Here is a 21,147-nt window from a genome sequence, read left to right on the forward strand (position 1 = left end):
TATCCACCTCATGAACAAGCATCCTCTCAGGCCTAGCACTGCTCATAGCATTTATAGTAAAAGCCCCATTATACGGCCTACACCTTTGACTGCCAAAAGCCCACGTAGAGGCTCCCATTGCAGGCTCAATGCTCCTTGCCGCCCTCCTATTAAAACTAGGAGGCTATGGAATTATACGAGTCACACTACTAATAGGACCACTGTCTAACCTCCTCCACTACCCCTTCCTAACCCTAGCCTTATGAGGTGCCCTAATAACCAGCTCAATCTGCCTCCGACAAACGGACCTAAAATCACTAATCGCCTACTCATCCGTCAGCCACATGGGGCTGGTCATCGCTGCAGGAATGATCCAAACCCACTGATCATTCTCAGGAGCAATAATCCTAATGATCTCCCACGGACTAACCTCCTCCATGCTATTCTGCCTAGCTAACACAAACTACGAACGCACACACAGCCTCATCCTCATCATCCTCATCATCCTCATCTCCATCCCCATCCTCCCCCCAGCCTTCATCTTCATCCCCATCCTTATCATCCTCATCCCCATCCCCATCCTTCCCCTCAGCCTTCATCCTCCTCCTCATCCTCCCCAGCTCAGCCTTCATCCCACCGCAGCCGCCATCCTCCGGCCTTCGTCCCTCCTTCATCCTCGCCCCCCCCCCTCCAGCCTTCATCCCCACCTTCAGGCCTCCTCATCCTCCTCACCCTCATCCTTCCCCCCCTTCCTCCTCCATCCTCATCCTCACCTTCATCCTCCCCCCCTCCTCCATCCCCATCCCCCCCCATCCCCTGCCCCCCCCATCCTTCATCCCCCGTCCTCCCTCCCTCCTCTTCCTCACCCTCCATCTTCACCCCCCCCCCCCATCCGTGCCCCCCCCCATGCTGTCGGGTTGGGGATGGGGGACTGTGTGTGTGTTTCCAGCGGCTTTCCTGGGTGCAAGGTGTGGGGGGGGGGGCAGTGGTGTGGGAGGGGTCTCCCCACCCCCCCCAAAAAAAAAAACCTGCTCCCCCCCAGCTGCCGCACGAGCAATCGGAAGAGCCTGATCCTGACCAGCACCTCGCCCACGCTCCCGCGCCCCCACTCGCCGCTGCCCAGCCACATCGGTGAGAGCCGGACCCCCCCCGGCCCCCCCCGGGCCCCCTCTGTCCCTGAGCCCCCCCCCATTTCATGCCCCCCATCCCCGAACCCATGGGGACCCTCCAGGACCTCCCCCCCTCAGTGCCCATAGGGACCCCCTCAGCCTGCTGTCCCCCCCCCAAAGGGCCCCATAACCCCCCCATCCCCAATAACCCCCCCAGCCCCCTCCCAAAAAAACCACTCATTGCCTCCCCCCCCCCCAAGACCCTCCCCATCCCTTGGGGTCAACCCCCTCCCTCTGCCCCTGGGTGGGAGGGGGGCGCCTTAGCCCCGCCTCTTCTGCTGTGGGCGGGGCCTGGCAGGGCGGGGCAGCAGTGACGTCACCCCCATGCCCCCCCCAAAAAAAAAAAAACAAAATTTGCCCCCCCCCCCCCCCCGCAGGCAGCAGCCCCCTGGACAGCCCCCGAAACTTCTCGCCCAGCAACCCCGCACACTTCTCCTTCGCCTCCTCCCGCCGGTAAGGGGGGGGGCCATGGGGGGGGGGGTCTCAGGGTTTGGGGGGGGGGGTCCCACGATGGGGGGGGGTTCTAGGATGAGGGGGTGGTCCTAGGATGGGGGAGGGGGGTCCAAGGATGGGCTAGTCCCAGGATAGGTGGGGGGGTCTCAGGATTAGTGGGGGGGGGTCCCACGATGGGGGGGGTCCCAAGATTGGGGTTCCAGCTGGGAGCAAACCAGGTTACCCAGGCTGGTTTGGGGGGGGGGGGGGGGATAGTGGGGTGGGTGGGTCAGGGTGTTGAGGTCACTGATGCCCCCCCCGTGCCCCCCCCCACCCCAGAGCCGACGGGCGCCGCTGGTCCCTGGCCTCGCTGCCCTCCTCGGGCTATGGCACCAACACGCCCAGCTCCACCGTCTCGGTGAGTGTGGGGGGGGCAAACCTCGGTGCCCCCCCCCCCCCAAACACCAAGGGGACCCTTGGGGGGTGTCCCCCCCCTCCCCTCCCTCCCCTCCCCCCCATAACCCTGGGGGTTCCCCCTGTGGGTGCTGCCTGTGACCACCCACGGTGGGGGGGGGGTCCGAGGAGAGTCTGGGAGGGGGTCAAGGGGGGGGTCAAGAGGGGGGGGTCCGTGGGGGGGTCCGTGGGTGACGCGGGCGCGCAGTCCTCGTGCTCGTCGCAGGAGCGCCTGCACCAGCTGCCGGCGCAGCCGACGCCGGAGGAGCTGCGCTTCCTCTCCCGGCACTTCGGCAGCTCCGAGAGCCTGGCCGAGGAGGATGGGGGGGCCCGGGGGGGGCCAGCCCCCCGCCCCCGCTCCCGCAGCCTCAGGTAGGGCCTGGGTTGGGTTGGGGGTGGGGGGGGAGTTAAATGAGGGGGGGGGTCAGGGACAGCAGCGGGATGGGGGGGGGTGATGGGTTGGGGACGCTGTGGGGTTGGGGGTTGGGGGGGGGGAAGGGTGAGGCGGTGTTGGGGGGCCATGTGGGAGAGGGGACACTGGGGGGGGGCAGCATGGGGTCACCAGGGGGAGGGGGGCGCAGTGGTGGGGGGGTGGGCACTGCGAGTGATGGGGGCACCGAGGTGATGGGGAGGGGGGGGTGCTGGAGGGGGAGGGGGGATGCTGCAGCGGGGGCGTGATGGGGGTCCCGTGGGTGCCAGCGGTGTTCCCCCCCCCCCTCCCCAGCCCAGGGCGCTCGCCCTCATCCCACGACAACGAGATCGTGATGATGAACCACGTCTACAAGGAGCGGTTCCCCAAGGTGGGGGGCACGGGGAGCTGGGGGGGGCGTGGGGGGGGTACAGGCTCCTTGGGGGGGGGTTGGAAGGGATATGGGGGGGGATTTGGGTGGTTCAGGGGGGTCTACAGGGCACCGGGGGAGCGTAGGGGGTCCTGGGGAGGTGATGGGGTGGTTATGGGGGGGGCACCACGGGGTGGATGCAGGAGGGGGACTTGGGAGTGTGAGGGTCGGGGAGTTATGGGGCAGCTTGGGCGGGTCTGGGTGGGCATTGGGGGGATGTGGGAGGGGTTTTGGGGGTGTTAGGGTTGGGGAGGTTACGGGGCAGCTCTGGGGGGTCCAGGTGGGCAATAGGAGGGGTGATGCGGGGTCCTGGGGGGGGGGGGTGGTGAGGGCAACCCCGGGGGCGTTCCCCGCAGGCGACGGCACAGATGGAGGAGCGGCTGGAGGAGTTTGTGCGGGGCTGCGGCCCCGGGGGGACACCGCTGGCCGACGGCGCGCTCAGCTTCATCCAGCACCAGCTGGCCGAGCTGGCCCGCGACTGCCTGGCCAAGGCGCGCCACGGCCTCATCACCGCCGGCTACTTCTACGAGCTGCAGGAGAACATGGAGCGGCTGCTGCAGGACGTGAGCGGGGGGGCTGCCGGGGTGGGGGGCGCCCAACGGCACCCAACGGGACCCAACGGGACTCAATGGGCACCCAACGGGATTCAATGGCACCCAACAGGCACCCAATGGGCCCAGTGGGCACCCAACGGCACCCAATGGGACCCAACGGCACTCAGCGGGTACCCAGTGGCACCCAGTGGGCACCCAACAGGACCCATTGGGTACCCAGCGGGACTCAACGGGCCGAATGGGCACCCAGCAGGACCCAACGGGACCCAATGGCACCCAGTGGGCACCCAGCAGGACCCAATGGTGTCCAACGGGACCCAATAGGCACCCAATGCGATCCAATGGGCACCCAACGGTGTCCAGCAGGACCCAACAGTGTCCAACAGGACCCAACTGCGTCCAAGGGGCACTCACTGGGACCCAACAGGACCCAAAGGCACCTTATGGGCACCCAACAGCACCCAACAGCATCCAATGGGACCCAACGGTGGCCAATGGGCACCCAAGAGGCACCCAAGGGGGCCCAGCAGGGGCCAATGGCACCTCATGGGGATGCCCCAGTGCCCCCAAGCCCCCCCTGGTGCCATCGGGACCCCCCACCCCTAACCCCCCCTCTGTTCTCCCCAGGCCTACGAGCGCTCGGAGTCAGAGGAGGTGGCCTTCATCACCCAGCTGGTGAAGAGGCTCCTCATCATCATCTCCCGCCCCGCCCGGCTGCTCGAGTGCCTGGTGAGACCCCCGGGACCCCCAGCCCCGACCTTCCCCCCCCCACGGCCATGGGGGGGGCCCTGTGCCCCCCACACACACCCTCCCCACCCCGCCTTGCACCATCCCAACCGCCCAATCGCCGCCATCCTTCCCCGTCGCCCTGACAACGCCCTGGCCAATCCCTGAGCACCGCTGATGAGGAGGCGGGGCTTCCGTTGCCACGACAACAGCCGTGTTGCCGGGGCATCGCCACAGCCACCGGGGACCACGGGGCGCACACGCGTGTGCGGCACCTTGCACGTGGGCACGCTCGTGCGGCACCATGGGCAGAGCAAAGCGCACGTGTGAGCCCGCACACGCGTGTTGTCGCACACACGTGTGCCCGGCGTGCTCGTGCTGCCACGCACGCATCCCCACGTGCTGGGCGTGCGTTGCACACGCGCGTGCCCCCCCCCCCCGTGTGCGTGCAGGAGTTCGACCCGGCGGAGTTCTACCAGCTGCTGACGGCGGCTGAGGGGCAGGCGCGCGAGGGGCTGCTGAAGGCCGACATCCCGCGCTACATCATCGGGCAGCTGGGGCTGGCACGCGACCCCTTCCCCGGTACACACGCGTGTGCAAGCGGCCGCCGGGCGTGCGCGGGGTTTGCACGCCAGTGGAGGTGTGCATGGGGGCTGGAAGGGGTGCGCGTGGGGTTTGCACGCCCGTAGGGGTGTTCGGGGGGTGCAAGGGGGGTGGCAGACAGTGGGGGGGGGGGGCGTTGCACGGCGTTTTGCACACCTCGGGCACATGTGACTGCGTGCCCTGCTCCCCCCCCCATAGACGTGGTGCATCTGGAGGAGCCTGACAGCGGCGGGAGCAACACACCAGAGCCTGAGGAGGGGGCTGAGGTGGGTCCTGGCTCAGGGTCCCCCATGCGTGCAAGGCCCCCCCCTCCCCAAAGCCCCCCTCCAGTCACCCCGTGACCCCCCCAGGGCCGCAGCAGCGCCCCCAGGACCAAGAAGCCGCCAGGGGAAGGCGACTTTGAGACCATCAAACTGATCAGCAACGGCGCCTACGGGTGAGTGGCCGGAAAGGGGGTCTTGGGGGGGGTGGGGGGGGTTGTGCGGGGCCGGGGGGGCCCGGCATGACGCCGCCTGTGCGCAGGGCGGTGTACCTGGTGCGGCACCGGGCCACGCGGCAGCGCTTCGCCATGAAGAAGATCAACAAGCAGAACCTGCTGCTGCGCAACCAGGTGCAGCAGGCCTTCGTCGAGCGCGACATCCTCACCTTCGCCGAGAACCCCTTCGTCGTCAGCATGTTCTGCTCCTTCCAGACCCGCCGCCACCTCTGCATGGTCATGGAGTACGTCGAAGGTGTGATACGGGGCCGGGCGGCACGATATGGGGGCTGGGCGTCGCGATATGGGGGCCGGGCATCGTGATATGGGGACCAGGTGTCGTGATATGGGGGCTGGGTGTCACAATATGGGGGCTAGGTGTAGCGATATGGGGGCCAAGCGTCGCGACACAGGACTGGGCGTCACAATATGGGGGCCATCTGTCATGATACTGGGGCCAAGCATTGCGATATGGGGCCAGATGTCATGATATGGGGCCAGACATCGCAATATGGGGGTCAGGTGTTGTGATGCAGGGCTGGGTGTTGCAGTATGGGGCTGGACATCACGATACAGGGATTGGTGGTGTGATATGGGACCAGGCAGCGTGATATCATACTACTGGGTGTCACGACTCGGGGCGGTGAGCCCTGATATAGAGGGCTGTGAGATGCAGCATGGGGCTGGAGGGCAGGACAGAAGGCTGGGCGTCGCGATACGCAGTTGGGCATCACGATACGCAGTTGGGTATCGTAATATGCAGCTGGGCATCATGATATATGCAATTGAGGGTCACAATATGCAGTTGATGGTCTTGACATGCAGTTGGGTGTCGCGGTATGCAGTTGGGCGTCGCGATATGCAGCTGGGCGTCGCGATACAGAGCAGTTGTCATCCCGCCCGGGCTGTTACCATCCCCCCACGGGCCTCTGGTGTCGCGACATGTCGCCATCCCGCAGGCGGGGACTGCGCCACGCTGCTGAAGCACATCGGGGCGCTGCCGCTGGAGCTGGCACGCCTCTACTTCGCCGAGACCGTGCTGGCCCTCGAGTACCTGCACAACTACGGCATCGTGCACCGCGACCTCAAGCCCGACAAGTATGGCCGCGATGGGGAGGGGGGTCCCAGGGCTGGGGGTACCGGGGGGGTCCCGGGGGGGGTCCCAGCCGCCTGGCTCCCCGCAGCCTGCTGATCACCTCGCTGGGCCACGTGAAGCTGACGGACTTCGGGCTCTCCAAGATGGGGCTGATGAGCCTCACCACCAACCTCTACGAGGGCCACATGGAGAAGGACGCCCGCGAGTTCCGGGACAAGCAGGTGGGCGTGGCCTCCGGGGGAGGGGCATGGCCTCTTGGGGCGTGGCTTTTAGGGCGTGGCCTCTTGGGGCGTGGCCTCTTGGGGCGTGGCCATTAGGGTGTGCCCCCCCCAGGTGTGCGGCACCCCCGAGTACATCGCCCCCGAGGTGATCCTGCGGCAGGGCTACGGGAAGCCCGTGGACTGGTGGGCCATGGGCATCGTGCTCTACGAGTTCCTGGTGGGCTGCGTGCCCTTCTTCGGGGACACCCCCGAGGAGCTCTTCGGGCAGGTCATCTCGGGTACGGGGCTGGGGGGGGGCATGGGGACAGCGGGGACGTGGGCAAGGGGTGGATGTTGTCTGTTATAGGGGGATGGGGAAATGGGGACAGGGGATATGGGGACACAGGGATAGGGATGTGGGGACGTGGGGATGGGGATGATAGGATGGAGCGGGTCATCCCAGGGACATGGGGTCACAGGGACACGGGGGAACACGGACACAGGGATATGGGGACATGGGGATGGGAACGTGGGGCTGGAGCCGGTCATCCTGGGGATACTGGGAAATGGGGACACGGGGACACAGCCACAGGGCACCTCCACTATAGGGACAGACGTGGGGCCGTGGGGCTGGCGGTCCCCAGTGTGGCGCTGGGCCCACAGCAGGCAGCTGCAGCCCTGCGTTCACGTGTCCCTATGTCGTGTCCCCCCCGTGTCCCCCCCGTGGCAGACGAGATCCTGTGGCCAGAGGGGGACGAGGCGCTGCCCCCCGAAGCTCAGCACCTCATCTCCCGCCTGCTGCAGCCCGACCCCCTGCGGCGCCTCGGGGCCGGTGAGACCCCGACCCCTGCCCCCCCCCCCCCCAGATCCCCGTGTCCCCCCCTGCACCCCTGAGCCCCGTGTCCCCCCCCGGTGTCCCCACGCAGGCGGCGCGCAGGAGGTGAAGGCTCACGGCTTCTTCGCGGCGCTCGACTGGACAGGGCTCCTGCGGCAGAAAGCCGAATTCGTGCCCCACCTGGAGTCCGAGGAGGACACCAGCTACTTCGACAGTGAGAGACCCCCCCGGGACCCCCCCCCTGCAAGGGGACACCCCCATGGGACCCCCTCAGCACCCACAGACCCCTCCCTGTTCTCCTTCCACCCCCCCCCAGGAACCCCCTGAGGTTCTCCCCCACCGTATAGAGCCCCCCTGGGCCCCCCTCCCTGGGTGCCGTGTCCCTGCTGCCTTTGGGGACACCTCCCGTGTCCCCTGCCCCCCCCCAGCCCTCCCTCCCCCCCCCCAGCACGCTCGGACCGCTACACCCACGTCGCCTCCTACGAGGATGAGGACACAACGGAGGACGAGCCCGTGGAGATCCGGCAGTTCTCGTCCTGCTCCCCCCGCTTCAGCAAGGTGGGCACGGGGGGCGTGGGGGGGGGGGGGGCACGGGGGCACAGGAACACCTGGGAGGGCTCTGGGGGACGTGCAGAGCAGGTCACTCATGCACAGCCCCGTGCAAAGCCCCAAGTGATGTCATGTCGGAGCCCTCGTGCAAACCCTCGTGCAAACCCTTGTGTGAATCCTCGTGCAAGCCCTCGTGCAGCCCCTGGTGCAGCTCGTGCCTTGGTCCCTGGTGCCAATCCTTGTGCACGCCCTTGTGTGATTCCCTCGCACGCTTGCACAACCCTCGTGCAGCGCCGCACCACGGCCCTGCTGCCGACGCGTGGGGGAGTCCCGCAAGACCTCGGGAAAACCCTGGGCACGATCCCGGGGTGATCCCGGGGTGATCCTGAGCATAAATCCTGGGGTGATTCCAATTTTATTCTGGCCATGATCCCGATGTGATCCCGGTGCAATCCCGGTGTGATCCCAATGCCATTCCGGCCACGATCCCGGTGTGATCCCGGTGCAGGTGTACAGCAGCCTGGAGCAGCTCTCGCAGCAGCCGGAGCCGAAGGCGGCCAAGGGGCGCCCGCGGGACGAGGGCCGGCGCGAGGGCTTCGCCCGCGACCGCAGCTGGCGCACGGCATCCCCCGAGCTGTGAGCATCCGGGGGGGGCGCCTGGTACCCGGGGGCGGGGAACAACAGGGTCACTGGGGGGGGGACAACAACACCTGGGTGCCCCTGGGCACAACTGGGGGGGGGGGGGCGCCTGGGGACAGCTGGGTGGGTGCCCAAAGCATGATTGGAGGGTGGGGGGGCAGATTTTGCCTCCCCCCCCCCCTCCAGCACCTGGGTGCCTGCAGGAAGCGGCCCCCCGCTGCTGAGCCCCCCCCCGCCGAAGGGGAGGGCAGCCCCCCCCTGGGAGCCCGCCGCCGCTTCTCAGCGCTGCTGGAGCCGGGCCCCCCCCGCAACGGGGTCCCCCCCCGCGACAGCCCCGCCGAGGGCACCAGCGAGGAGCCAGGTGGGTGCCGGGGGAGGGTTGTGGTGGGGAGGGGTCCCTGTGACCCCCCCCTTGCCCCCTCAACGCCCCCATCTTTCCCTTCCCATCCCCGCAGGTGAACGGGCGCTGCCCCCCCCCCGGGCCGAGCTGGGGCTGCGGCGGCCGCGGCACCCAGGGGTGGCCCCCCCCGAGGGGGGGGGTGACAAGCGCAGCCCCCGCGGCCCTGGCAAGGTCACCAAGTCGGCGTCGGCCACCGCACTCTCTGTCATCATCCCCAGCGGTGCGTGTCCCCCCCCAGCAGCACCGAAAGGTGGGGTGGGGGGGGGCTGGCAGGGTCCCCTGGGTCCCCAAGGGTGGGGAGGGCTGGTGGGGTCCCTAAGGGTGGCAGGGTCCCCCAGGGGGTCCCCCAGGTCCCTGAGGGTGGTGGGTGCTGGCAGTGTCTCCGGGGGTGGCAGCGTCCCTTGGTCCCCAAGTGGGGGGGGGGGCTGGGGGAGTCCCCAGGGCTGGCAGGGGCTGGGGGTGTCCCTTGGGGGAGGTAGGGTCCCCCAGGTCCCCCCAGCTCCCCAGGGGTGTCGGGTGCTGTCGGTGTCCCCGGGGGGGGTGGGGGGGTCCCCGTGTCCCCGTCTCTGGGCACGGTGCCAGCGGGGGCGCAGGGGAGGCGCCCGGCTCCTCGCCCCTGGGCAGCCCCATGTCCCCGCGCTCGCTGTCCTCGGACCCCTCGTCACGGGACTCGTCCCCGGGCCGCGAGCTGGCCCCCGCCGTGGCCGCCCCCCGCTCGCCCATCGCCATCCCCCGGCCCGGCAAGAAATTCGGCTTTACCCTGCGGGCCATCCGCGTCTACTTGGGGGACAGCGACGTCTACAGCGTGCACCACGTCGTCTGGGTCAGCGGGGGACGGGGGGGGAAAGGGGCACGGGGGGGATGTGGGGACACGGAGGGGACATGGGGGGATATGGGGATGTAAGGGGATGTGGGGGGATGTGGGGATGTGGGTGGGAAAAGGGGACTTGGGGACAAGGAGGGGACATGGGGATATAAAGGGACATGGGGACAAGGAGAGGAAAAAGGGGGCATGGGGACAGGGAGGGGAATAAAGGGACATGGGGTCACGGGGATCTAAGGGGACACAGGGACAAGGAGGGGATATGGGGACATGAGGGCACTGGGGACTGCTCGGTGCGGGTGGGGGCGGTGGGGCCGTGCCAGGGCCATACCGGGGCCGTGCCGGGGCTGTACCGGGGCCGTGCTGGGGCCGTAACATTGCTGTGGGTGCAGCACGTGGAGGAGGGGGGCCCGGCGCAGGAGGCCGGGCTGTGTGCCGGGGACCTCATCACCCACGTCAACGGGGAGCCCGTGCACGGGCTGGTGCACACCGAGGTCGTGGAGCTCATCCTCAAGGTCAGAGGTCACGGGGTCATGGGGGGGGGGGAGGGGGGTCACGAGGCCACGGGGTTGAGAGGTCGGGGTGGGGTTGTGGGTCACGGGCAGGGTTGTGGGTCACCGTGGTGGGGTGGGGGGGCAGAGGTTGGGGTGGGGGCAGAGGTCGGGGTTGGAGGTCATGCTGGGGTCAGAGGTCATGGTGTCAGGGGGTCACGGTGGGGTGAGAGGTAGTGGTGGGGTCAGAGGTCACATCAAAGGCAGAGGTCATGGTGTCAGGGGGTCACAAAGGTGTCAGGGGTCACGAGGGGGTCTGAGGTCACGGTGGGGTCAGAGGTTGTGGCAGGGTGATGGTGGGGTTGGGGTCACGGCGGGGTTGGGGTCACGGCAGGGTCGGAGGTCATGGTGGGGTCAGGGGGTGTGGCGGGGTCAGAGGTCACAGCAGTCCCATGACCCGGGCGGGGCCGGCAGAGCGGCACCAAGGTGCTGGTGACCACGACGCCGCTGGAGAACACCTCCATCCGCCTGGGGCCCGCGCGGCGCCGCAGCGCCCGCACCAAGATGGCCAGGAGGAACCGCCGCGGCGGCACCGGGGGCGGTCACGAGAGGTGGGAGGGGGCCCAGGGTCCGGGGGGGGGGTCCCGGTGCCTGGGGTCCCAGTGCCCGGGGGGTTCCCGGTGCCCGGAGGGGGGGTCCCGGTGCCCGGGGGGGGGGGGGGAACTAGTGCCCGAGGGGGGTCCCGGTGCCCGGGGGGGTCCTGGTGCCCAGGTAGGATCCCGGGGGGGGGGTTCCCGTTCCGGGGGGGGTTCCCGGGGGGATGCCTGCAGTGACCCCTCCCCGCCGGCAGGCGGCGCAGCGCGCTGTTCCGCCACCTGGCCCGCCAGGCCTCGCTGCTGCACACGAGCCGCTCGCTGACGTCACTGAGCCGCTCGCTCTCCTCCTCCGACAGCCTCCCCGCCTCCCCCACGCACGCGCGCGCGCGGGACCCCGCCCACCCGCCGCGCGCCGCCGAGACAGGTGCGCGTCGCCCGGGGAAACGGGGGCGGGGCCGCGAGGTGGGGCGGGGCGGGGTTGAAGGGGCGGAGCGGGGCTATGGGGAGGGCAAGGGGGCGGGGCTCCAGGGGGCGGGGCTGCAGGGTGGTGAGGAGGGGCTACAGGGAAGGGCAGGGGGGGCTAAGGGGGCGGGGCTACGGAAAAGGCAAGGGGGCGGGGCCACAAGGAGCGAGGCTAGAGGTGGGTGAGGGGGGCTGTGGGGGCAAGGGGGCGGGGCTAAAGGGTGGGGCGGGGCTCCAGGGGGCGGGGCTCCAGGGGGCTGGGTAGAGCTGCAGGAGGCAGGGTGGGGCTACCTGGAGGGCGAGGGGGCGGGGTTCTAGGGGGCGGGGCTACATGGGGCGGGGCTCCAGGGGCGGGGCTGCAGGGTGGTGAGAAGGGGCTACATGGAAGGAGAGGGGGCGGGGCTCCAGGTGCGGGGCGGGGCTCCACGGGGCGGGGCTCCAGCGGCCGGTCCCGCTGCCCGGGTGCCGGTGCCGGGGCCGCGCGGTGACTCCGGGCCGGGGCAGGGCCGTCCCCTCCCAGCAGCTCCCCGGGCTCCAGCGCTCCCCCGTCGCCGGCCCCGGGCCCGCACCTGCGGCCCAGCTCCCTGCAGGGGTTGTCCCCGAAGCTGCAGCGGCAGTACCGGGCGGCTCGCTGCAAGTCTGCCGGCAGCATCCCGCTGTCGCCCCTGGCCCACACGCCCTCGCCCCCCGCCGCCTCGCCGCCCGCCTTCCCCGCCAAGCTGCACCCCAAGGCCGCCGACTCGCCTCGCCTGGCCCGCCGCGGCCCCCCCGACAAGGCGCTGCCCCCCCCCCGCAAGCTGGGCCTGGAGGCCCGCAAGGACTTCCCGGCCGAGCCCCCCCTGCAGAGCCTGGCGGAGTGGGACGGGGAGAGCCCCGGGGACGGGGCGCCCCCCCGGCCCCCGCCCGCCGCCTGGGCCGCCAGGAGCCGCCGCTGCTGCTTGGGGCCACCCACGGGGCCGAGGGGGTCCCCGCCGCCGCCCCCGCCCCCCCCAAGGCGCTGAGCCCGGTGCAGGAGCACGAGCAGGGCCGCCGGGGGGGGGGGGCGCCGGGGGTGCCCCCGGTGCCCATCGTGGTGGTGGGGGCAGGGTCGGGACCCCCTGGGGAGGGGGAGAGGGTGGGGAAGGGGGCACCCGCTGGGCGCTGACCCCCCCCCCGCTGGGCACTGACCCCCTCACCAGGCCCTGGCCCCCCCCCCACCAGGTGCTGACCCCAGCCTCTGCTGTAAATAAGGGTGGGGCCAGGCATGCGGGCCCCCCCCCCTCACCCGCCGGCACCTCCCCCCCCGTGTACACAAAGGGTTAATACTGTGACACCCCCGCCCCCCCCCAGGTGTGATGTCATCGGCCCCCACAAACCGCCCCCCCCTCCCCTCGTCCAGGTGTCACCCCCCCCCCCCGTTTGCCCCTTGGCTCTTGGCCCGGTGATGTCATGGCGGTGATGTCATAGCGGTGACGTCACACGCGGTGGGGTGAGGGCGCAGCTCTGACGTCATCACAGAGGGGAACTGGTGACGTCACAGCCCTCAGGGCCTGCAAGTGATGTCACTGCCGGTGACATCACAGTGCCGACGCAGAGTGGAGGTGCTGACATCACAGTTGTGATGTCACCGATGACGTAAGCCAGACGATGTCACAGCCCTGGTGTAACTGGTGGAGCGGGCCCGATGATGTCATAGCCACTGCATAACCGATGGTGTGGCAACGGTGATGTCACGGCCACAATGGCGCCGATGACATCACAGCCGTGACGACGTCAGGATGGGAGGCGTGACCCGGGCGGTGACGTCATCGCCGTGATGTCACCGCACGGGGCTCGGGCGAGCCATGACGTCACACCGCAGCAGCCCCCACCGCTCCCAGGGCCGGCCCAGCGGATGACATCACCACCGCCCTGTGACGTCATCACCCCCTCCCCCCCATTCTTGCTATGCAAACGGCCCCCCCCCCCCGGGCACAGGGGGCGATGGGGGCGCCCGGGGGGGCCCCGGGGACCAATAAAGGCTGCACAGCACCGCCCGGCCCCGCTGCTCTGTCCTGTGGGGGAGTAGGAGGGGGGGGGGGCTTCGGCTCGTGAAAAACCCTCAAATCCCCCCAAAATCCCGCTCGCCCTCCCCACAATGTCCCTTGGGGGTTGGGAGGGGGGGGACGGTAATGCGCTCCGGGCAGGAAAGGGTTAACGCCCCCCCCCCCATGTCACACACCCCCGCCACACCCCCCACGTGTCCCCCCCCCCGTGACGTCACGGCCCAGGGCTCCTCGGGGCCCGTTCGCCGCCGCCGAGATCGCAGGGTGCGGGGGGGGGGCGCAGCCGAGGGTCCTGGGGGGCCGGGGGGGGCACCGGGATCCCTGGGGGCCCCCGAGGTCCTTTGGGACCTCAGAATTCAGCCCCCCCCCCCCGTCCACAGCCCCCCCCATGGCGCTCCGCTTCGCCGCCCGGTTCCGGCGCCCGGCCCTGAGCGGCGTCCGCTGGGGGGGCTCGGCCCCCCCCACGCGTGGTGAGTGGGGCTGGGGGGGGGCACCACGCGTGGGGCTGGGCTGAGGGGGGGCCGTCTTGGATGGGGGCGGCAGCGCTCGGCCCACGTGCGGGGCTCCCGGGGGGGGTGCGGGGGGGGTGGGGGGGAGCACCCACGCGAGTGGGGGTCACGCGTGGGGGGCTGGGGGGAAAGGAGGCGGGGGGGGGGGAGACGACCATGTGGGTGGGTGGGTGGGTGAGGGGGGGATCGGGGGGGGCTGCACACACGTGGGGGGGGGTCACTCGGGGGAGGGGTGGTCACGCGTGGGGTGCCCCCCCCGCAGCCGCCTTTGAGTGGCGGGACCCGCTGGGGCTGGAGGAGCTGCTGGGCCCCGAGGAGCGGCTGCTGCGCGACGCCGCCCGCCGCTACAGCCGGGAGCGCCTGGCCCCCCGTGTGCTGCTCGCCAACCGCAACGAGGGTAACGGGACCCCCCCCCAACACACACCCCGGGACCCCCCCCCCAACACACCCCCCCCCCGGGGACGATGTTCCCTCCATGATGCCCCCTGAGCATTAATACGTAGCCTGGTGTGCTGCCTCGGCACCCCCAAATGACCCCCCCAACCCCAGACCCCCCCCCAAATACATCCCAGCACCCTCAGACCCCCTCCAAATACCCTCCAGTACCCTCAGACCCCCCCCAAATATCCCTCAGCACCCCCAGGCCCCCCCCAATGCCCCCCAATAATCCCCAAGACCACCCCCAAAATGCCCCCCAAATACCCCAAGCCCATCCCCAAATACCCCCGACACCCCCCCCAGCACCTCCTGATACCCCCCCCCATCCAACCGGGGGGGGCACATGGGGGGGAGCCCCCCAGCCAAGGGGGTCCCCACTGCCTGCCCCCCCCCCCATCCAATTCAGCCCCCCCTCTGCTTCCCCCCCCTCAAAAAAAAACAAACAAACAGTTTTTGACCGTGAGATCGTGACTGAGATGGGAGCCCTGGGGCTGCTGGGCCCCACCATCCAAGGTGAGGAGGGGCACGGGGGGGCCTGCGGTCCCCCCCAGGAGGGCAGGGGTCCAGGAGTTTTTTGGTGGGGTTGGAGGGTGGCATTTGGGGGGGGGGGGTCTGGGTCCTGGGAGGCTTTGGAGGGAGCTGGGGTGGCCCCAGAACAAATGGGGGGGGCTGGGGGGGGGGGGCTGGTGTCTTTGAGGGGCTTTGGGGGGGATATAGGGGGACTGGGGGCTTCAGGGGGGTTGGGGGGGCATCTCCATGTGGGAGGGAGACACGTTGGGACCCCCCCTCGGGGTCCTGGGAGGCTTTGGAGGGAGCTGGGGTGGCCCCAGGGGACATGGGGAGGGGGGGGCTGGGGAGGAGATGTGAGGGGCTGGGGTCACTTGGGGGCATCGGGGTTATTTGGGGGAGGGTCTCCAGGTGGGAGGGGGACACGTTGGGACCCCCCCGGGGTCCTGGGAGGGATGGGATGGGAACAGGGGGGTCAGGGACGGGGATGGGATCAAGGACGGGGTCAGGGACGGGGTTTGTGGTCTCTGGGGTGCGTCTGGGGGGGGCGCGAGCGGGGTCCTGGTGAAAAGGGGGGGGTCCTTCAGCGCCGTTGTCCCCCCCCCAGGTTACGGCTGCGCCGGGACCACGTCGGTGGGCTACGGGCTGGTGGCACGCGAGCTGGAGCGGGTGGACAGCGCGTACCGCTCGGTGTTCAGCGTGCAGTCCTCCCTCGTCATGCACCCCATCCTCACCTACGGCACCCCCGCGCAGCGAGACCGCTTCCTGCCCCCCCTGGGTGAGTTTTGGGGACGGGGGGGACCCCACCCGCCCCACCCGACGCCCGACCCCCTCGCTGACCCCCCCCCGGCTCCGTTGGCAGCGCGGGGGGAGCTGCTGGGCTGCTTCGGGCTGACCGAGCCCAACCACGGCAGCGACCCCGGGGCCATGGAGACGCGGGCACGCTACGACGCCGCCACCAAGAGCTACCGCCTGCGAGGCTCCAAGACCTGGTGAGCCCCCAAAAACCCACCCCGGGGGGGGGGCAGCCCCCAGCCCCTTTGGTCCCCCCCCAACCCCTTTTTCCCTCCAGAACCCTTTTTTCCAACCCTTTTTCCCTCTACGACCCCATTTTCCAACCCCTTCACCCTCCCCCTGACCCTGTTTTCCAACCACTTTTCCCACCCCAACCGCTTTTTTCCAACCCTTTCCCTCCCCCCCCCGTGACCCCTTTTTCCTACCTGTGACCCCCCTTTTTCCCCCGTTCAATTCCCTTTTTTCTTCCCAGAACCCCTTCCACCCCCCAAACCCCATTTTCCAACCGCTTTTTCCCCCAAACCCTTTTTTTCCAACCCTTTTTCCCCCTCAAACCCTGTTTATCCCCCTCCTCAACCCCCTTTTTTCCCCCCACGACCCCTTTCCCCCCCCCCCTCCAGGATCACCAATGCGCCAGCAGCCGACGTCTTTGTGGTGTGGGCGGTGTGCGAGGAGGACAGGCAGATCCGGGGCTTTGTGCTGGAGCGGGGCATGGGGGGGCTCAGCACCCCCAAAATCGACGGCAAGTTCTCGCTGCGCGCCTCCGCCACCGGCATGATCCTGATGGACGACGTGGAGGTGCCCGAGGACAACCTCCTGCCCCATGCCACCGGCCTGGCCGTAAGCTTTTGGGGGGCTACCCGGGGGGTGGGGGGGGGTGCTGAGCGGGTTCTGAGCCCCCCCCCCGCTGATTGTTTCCCCCCCCCCCCGCCCACCCAAGGGTCCCTTCGGGTGCCTGACCCACGCTCGCTACGGCATCGCGTGGGGCGCGCTGGGCGCCGCCGAGGCGTGCCTGGAGACAGCGCGGCAGTACGTCCTCGACAGGTAACGCACTGCTGACCCCCCCCCGGCGCCCCCCGACCCCCTTAAATCCCACGGGACCCCCCCCAGGTGTGCATGTCCCCCCCCGTTGTGTCCCGCAGGAAGCAGTTTGGGGCGCCCCTGGCCCGGAACCAGCTGGTGCAGAAGAAGCTGGCGGACATGGTGACCGAGATCGCGCTGGGGCTGCAGGCCTGCCTGCGCCTCGGCCGCCTCAAGGACGAGGGCAGGTGGGGGCCGAGGGGCTCACGGCCCCCAAATCGGGGCAGGGGGGGTGTCTCGCAGGGGGGGCAGGGTGTGAAATTGGGCGTCCTGCCCCCCCCCAGGGCACCCCCCGAGGCGGTGTCGATGCTGAAGCGCAACTCGTGCGGGAAGGCGCTGGACATCGCCCGGCAGGCGCGCGACATGCTGGGGGGCAACGGGGTGTGCGACGAGTACCACGTCATCCGCCACCTCCTCAACCTCGAGGCCGTCAACACCTACGAAGGTAGCGTCAAGGGGGGGCGCGGGGACCCCCCCTTGGTCCTCGGTCACTGCTGGGGGCCCAAAAACCTTCCTTGTCCTCCTCCTTGTCCTCCCTGCCCGCAGGCACGCACGACATCCACGCGCTGATCCTGGGCAGAGCCATCACCGGGCTCCAGGCCTTCACCGCCGGCAAGGCAGAGGAGAAGCGGGGCTAGGAACCGGGCTGCCAGCACCGAATTTGGGGTGGCCGGCACCAGAGACTCAGACTTGAAGCGTGGAGGGCTCAGGGTGCTGCTCAGGGTGCTGCGCCGCTCAGAGCCGGTGGCACCGACAGGACTTGGTGGCACCAAGCGGCCCCGGTGGCACCGAGTGGCCCCAGCAGCCCAATTCTACCTCGGTGACCCCCCCAGTGCCTTCCCCCTCTGCGCATCACCTTCGGCCGCCCCAATAAAGGCTGGAGAAGCTGCCCCGCGCCAGCCTCTTCATCAGCACTGCGGTCATCAGCGGTAATTAAGACTCCCGGGTGCAGCCCAAGTGCCAGGACGGGCCCCGTGTGGGCACAAGGCCGGCTTTGCCAATGCAAAGCCCTTGGGAGGAATCTTCTAGAGCCCCCTGGGGGTCTTTTGGTGTTTTATTTTGAATTGTGTTAAAAACTGAACACTGACAGCCTGCGGAAAAGGCGATTTGGGGCTGCTAGTCCTCATTTCTCTGCTCGCGAAGGAGCAGCTGGCCCGCTGCAGCCGGAACGCCCGTGGCAGGGAGGGGCTGCTGCCGGGGCCGGGCGCTGGCTAGGGGGGGTCTGGGGGCTTTTGGGGGGCTCAGGGGCCCCGCTCACGCCTCGGGCTGCAGGCACAGGTCCTTGTAGGCGGCCTCCACGGTGCGGCAGACGTGCTGCAGCTCGTCCTCGGCCTGCCGCACGCGCTCCATCACCTCGGCCAGCTCATGCAGCCGCTGCTGGATCTGCTCGTTGTGCAGGCTGTAGAGCTGGAAGAGGCGCTCCTCCAGCTGCTCGGCCAGGTCGGACACCTGCCAGGAAACAAAACGGGGGGGAGCCGGGAGGGGGCGGAGGAAAGAAAAAGAAAAATCGGGCCACTGGGGACAGGGGGCGGAGGCGCTGGCAGCGCCGCAGGCACAGCCGGTCCCGTCCCCCCTGGGGGGGGGGGCGCAGCTGTGGCCGCGGTGCTGGCGCAGCTCCCGGCCCCGCTTGGCCGCCGCCAGCTGCACCCACGGTAGCCCGAGCACCGGCCGTGGTAGCCACCGAGCGCCGCAGCCCCCCAGCCGCAGCTGCCGGGGCCTGGCTGCCATCTGCGCGTGAGGTGGGGGGACGCAGGAGGGCCGCAGCCCCCCCTCTGTTCCCCCCCCAGCCCGCGGGGACGGCAGAGGGAGCGAAGTCCAGCGCGGCACGCGGCCAAGCGAGGACGCTGAGGCCAGGCAGCAGCAGCGCAGGGACGGGGACAGGGGGCGGGCGGCGGCCCCCCCGCCCCCTAAAGCAGAGCCAGAGGCAGCTGCAGCCGCCCCGGGGGGGGCCAGAGCCGCCCCCCCGCCACCGCAGCCGGTGCACACCAGGCTCTGCAGCTGGCGCCGGCGCCTCGCGGGATGCCGCGTGCCCACAGCACCTCCCCACGACATTAATTCGGGCGGAATAACGCGATTAAACGCAGCCCCCCCACACACACGCACCTTCAGCAGCAGGCTGTCGCGGAAGCCGCTCAGCACGCTGTGGTCCTCCTTGCGGCTCTCGTTCACCCTGTCGATGAGGCGCTGCGCTCGCTGCCGCAGGTCGCCCACACTGGAGTCCAGCGCCGCAAAGTAGCGGGAGGCCTGAGCGGCCAGAGCCCCCGAGCCCAGCGGCTCCATCCTCGGCCCAAACACAGCACCCACGGGTCAGGGGGTGAAGAAAGCAGCCCCATGGCCAAAGGCAGCCTCGGCAGGGCCGTTTGGGGAAGCAGAGCTCGAGGAAAGCCCGGCCGCACGGCCAACACTAAGTGAGTTTATCTGCCGGGGAGCTCATTCCTCCCAGCAGCCGCCACGGTGGCAGTGAGGGGCTTTGCACAGGTTTTGGGACGCTCGTTGTGTTTGCCAGGATGGTGACGGGCGCGCCACAACCCGTGCTGGCAAGCAGGTGGCACAGGGAGCGTGCACACAGTCGCTTTGCCCAGTCCCGCCCTGCAAACGGCGAGCTGGGCACTGGGGCTGGGCTTCCCCAAACCGTTTCCCCCTTTGAGGCGTTCGTCCACGCCACAGCACAACGGCCCCGCTATCAGCAGCAAGCTGGCCGGCCCGTTGTGTTAATTAGGAAACACGTTATTAAAGGGAGAAACCTCACTAACGGACACGGTGCCCTGTGAGTAATCAGATTTGGGCCCCGCAGTGTCACTGAGCTCAGCCTGCCCCTGCTGCTCTGCCTGAAGGGTTGTTGTTCCTGACACACAGCACCTTTTTTTTTCCCTGATTTGGGTTCAAATCAGGAGCCCCCTGGCAGGTGCAAACTTCCTACCTTGAGGGTTCCTCGCCGGGGTTTTCATCTCCGCCCAAACCAGTGAAGAAGGAGCTGGTGTTTTGCATCTCCTCCGGCTCCAGCTCCGGGTCCTCGTGCTCCTGATGTGCCATGGTGGCCTGGTGGGGAGATATCAGCCTGCTGTGGGCATGGGGTGATGTCCCCAGGTCCCCATCCTGTCCCTGTGTCCCCATATTCCCATGTCCACATGTCCCCATCCCGTCCCCATCCTGTCCATACGTCCTTATGTCCCCATCCCGTCCCCATCCCATCCCCACGTCCCCATGCCCCCACCCCATCCCCATGTCCCCATCCCATCTGTATGTCCTTATGTCCCCATCCTGTCCCTATATCCCCATCCCATCCCGATGTCCCCATGTCCCCATCCCGTCCCACCTTGGTCCAAACCCGCAGCTCCACAGCCAAGCTCCTCAGCAGCCTGCAGGGAATGCATTTGGGAACACCCAGTTAGCCGTAATATTAGGGGTTATTAATAATAATAACCAAACTGGGGGATGGGTGGAGGTGAGCCCCTGGCCCAGACACCCCCCCTCAATAAAAATGGTTGGGGGGGGGGGGGGGGGGGCGCCACCCAGCAGAGACCCCAATTTTACACTTTTCCAATGGGTTAAAGCATTGAAGGAGACATTTGAAGCACGGAGCCCAAAATTAAGCAGCAGTGGGCAAACAAAGAGGTGTTTTGGGGAACTTCTGCTGGGTTTTAGCCAACGTGGCGGTGTTTTTGTTTTGCACATCCTCACAGACGCCATGCTCCACACCCCACGGAGCCTGACGACCACGGACCCCAGTGGGGCCCAGTCAAGCACTGGGACAGCCCCGGGGGCACGGCCCCGGCACGGCAGCCGGGATGGGGGCAGGGGCTGTGGGGGAGCCATGAGGCGAGTGGGGGGCCCCCCAAAAGGGGCCTAGGCCAGGGGCCTTCGTGGCCAGCCCGGCGGTGGGCTCACAGAAACAGGCTCCCGGGTGGAAAATGGAGGCCCCAGGGTGGCGACCCCACACGGGGCCCCGCCAGGGCCCAGTTCTACCCCGCTTCCTCACCCCGCGCCGCCGCCATTTACCCCCGCGGCCTCGCTGAGGAGAGCACGGTGGGCGGGCCGGCGGCGGGCGGCTGGTGACGGGCACCCTCGCCAACCAGTCAGTGCTCGCCTCCGCCGCCGGCTGGCCAATGGGCGGCCGAGAGGAAAAAAGGCGGGAAGGGGCGCACTGTGAGGGGAGGGAGCGGCCGCCATGATGGTGTGAGGCGAGGCGAGGCGCGGCTGCCCCCGGGCGGTGTTTTTGGGGTGGGGATCGTGGCCGAGGGGCTCGGGAGGGCTGCTGCCGCTCTCCTCAGGGCATTTCCAGGCTCCTCTGTTGACTCGGGGCGTTGTTTTGCAGGTGGGTGCTGTTGGTGCCCTGCCGAAAGCGGGGACAGATGCAGCATGATGTGCTGAGGGAGCCTGAGGCACCCACACCCCTCCGTGCTGCTGCCACCACCACAATGCCAGTGCCCAGCGCCCACCCGGTAAGCCCCAGCACAGCCCCCGGGACGTGAA

At 69.0% G+C, this 21,147-nt stretch overlaps 3 protein-coding genes across 3 annotated transcripts; 2 read left to right on the top strand and 1 right to left on the bottom strand.

Moving 5' to 3' along the window:
* Positions 1–1,021: 1,021 nt before the first annotated feature.
* LOC309891674 (microtubule-associated serine/threonine-protein kinase 1-like) lies at positions 1,022–12,767 on the top strand (the record flags this gene model as incomplete). Its single annotated transcript, XM_082786015.1, is given in 28 exon segments — positions 1,022–1,110; positions 1,526–1,601; positions 1,920–1,998; positions 2,242–2,405; positions 2,758–2,833; positions 3,229–3,435; positions 4,054–4,155; positions 4,605–4,734; positions 4,954–5,021; positions 5,106–5,191; positions 5,278–5,486; positions 6,190–6,328; positions 6,415–6,547; positions 6,660–6,825; positions 7,257–7,358; positions 7,453–7,575; positions 7,810–7,919; positions 8,419–8,546; positions 8,753–8,910; positions 9,005–9,169; positions 9,543–9,772; positions 10,165–10,287; positions 10,738–10,874; positions 11,114–11,283; positions 11,826–12,221; positions 12,224–12,321; positions 12,323–12,407; positions 12,700–12,767. Coding segments are annotated over 28 exon segments (3,817 nt in total), but the record flags the coding sequence as incomplete, so codon positions are not given.
* Positions 12,768–13,566: 799 nt separating this feature from the next.
* Positions 13,567–17,780, top strand: LOC309891680 (glutaryl-CoA dehydrogenase, mitochondrial-like). The gene is made up of 11 exons (XM_082786020.1): positions 13,567–13,609; positions 13,726–13,815; positions 14,117–14,251; positions 14,743–14,805; positions 15,407–15,577; positions 15,662–15,791; positions 16,215–16,434; positions 16,535–16,638; positions 16,737–16,862; positions 16,959–17,119; positions 17,221–17,780. Exons 2-11 carry the CDS (start codon positions 13,734–13,736, stop codon positions 17,310–17,312), a joined length of 1,284 nt encoding a protein of 427 aa, XP_082642146.1. The 5' UTR covers positions 13,567–13,609; positions 13,726–13,733; the 3' UTR covers positions 17,313–17,780.
* Positions 17,781–17,928: 148 nt separating this feature from the next.
* Positions 17,929–19,056, bottom strand: LOC309891675 (synaptonemal complex central element protein 2-like; the record flags this gene model as incomplete). The annotated part of the gene is made up of 2 exons (XM_082786016.1): positions 18,778–19,056; positions 17,929–18,123 (listed from the first exon to the last, which is right to left on the bottom strand). The coding sequence occupies exons 1-2, from the start codon at positions 18,952–18,954 to the stop codon at positions 17,929–17,931; spliced, it is 372 nt and encodes a 123-aa protein (XP_082642142.1). The 5' UTR covers positions 18,955–19,056.
* Positions 19,057–21,147: the final 2,091 nt, after the last annotated feature.

The sequence above is a fragment of the Aythya marila genome (assembly GCF_965140915.1).
Source record: "Aythya marila genome assembly, contig: HAP1_HAP1_SCAFFOLD_12, whole genome shotgun sequence".
Classification (NCBI taxonomy): Eukaryota; Metazoa; Chordata; class Aves; order Anseriformes; family Anatidae; genus Aythya; species Aythya marila.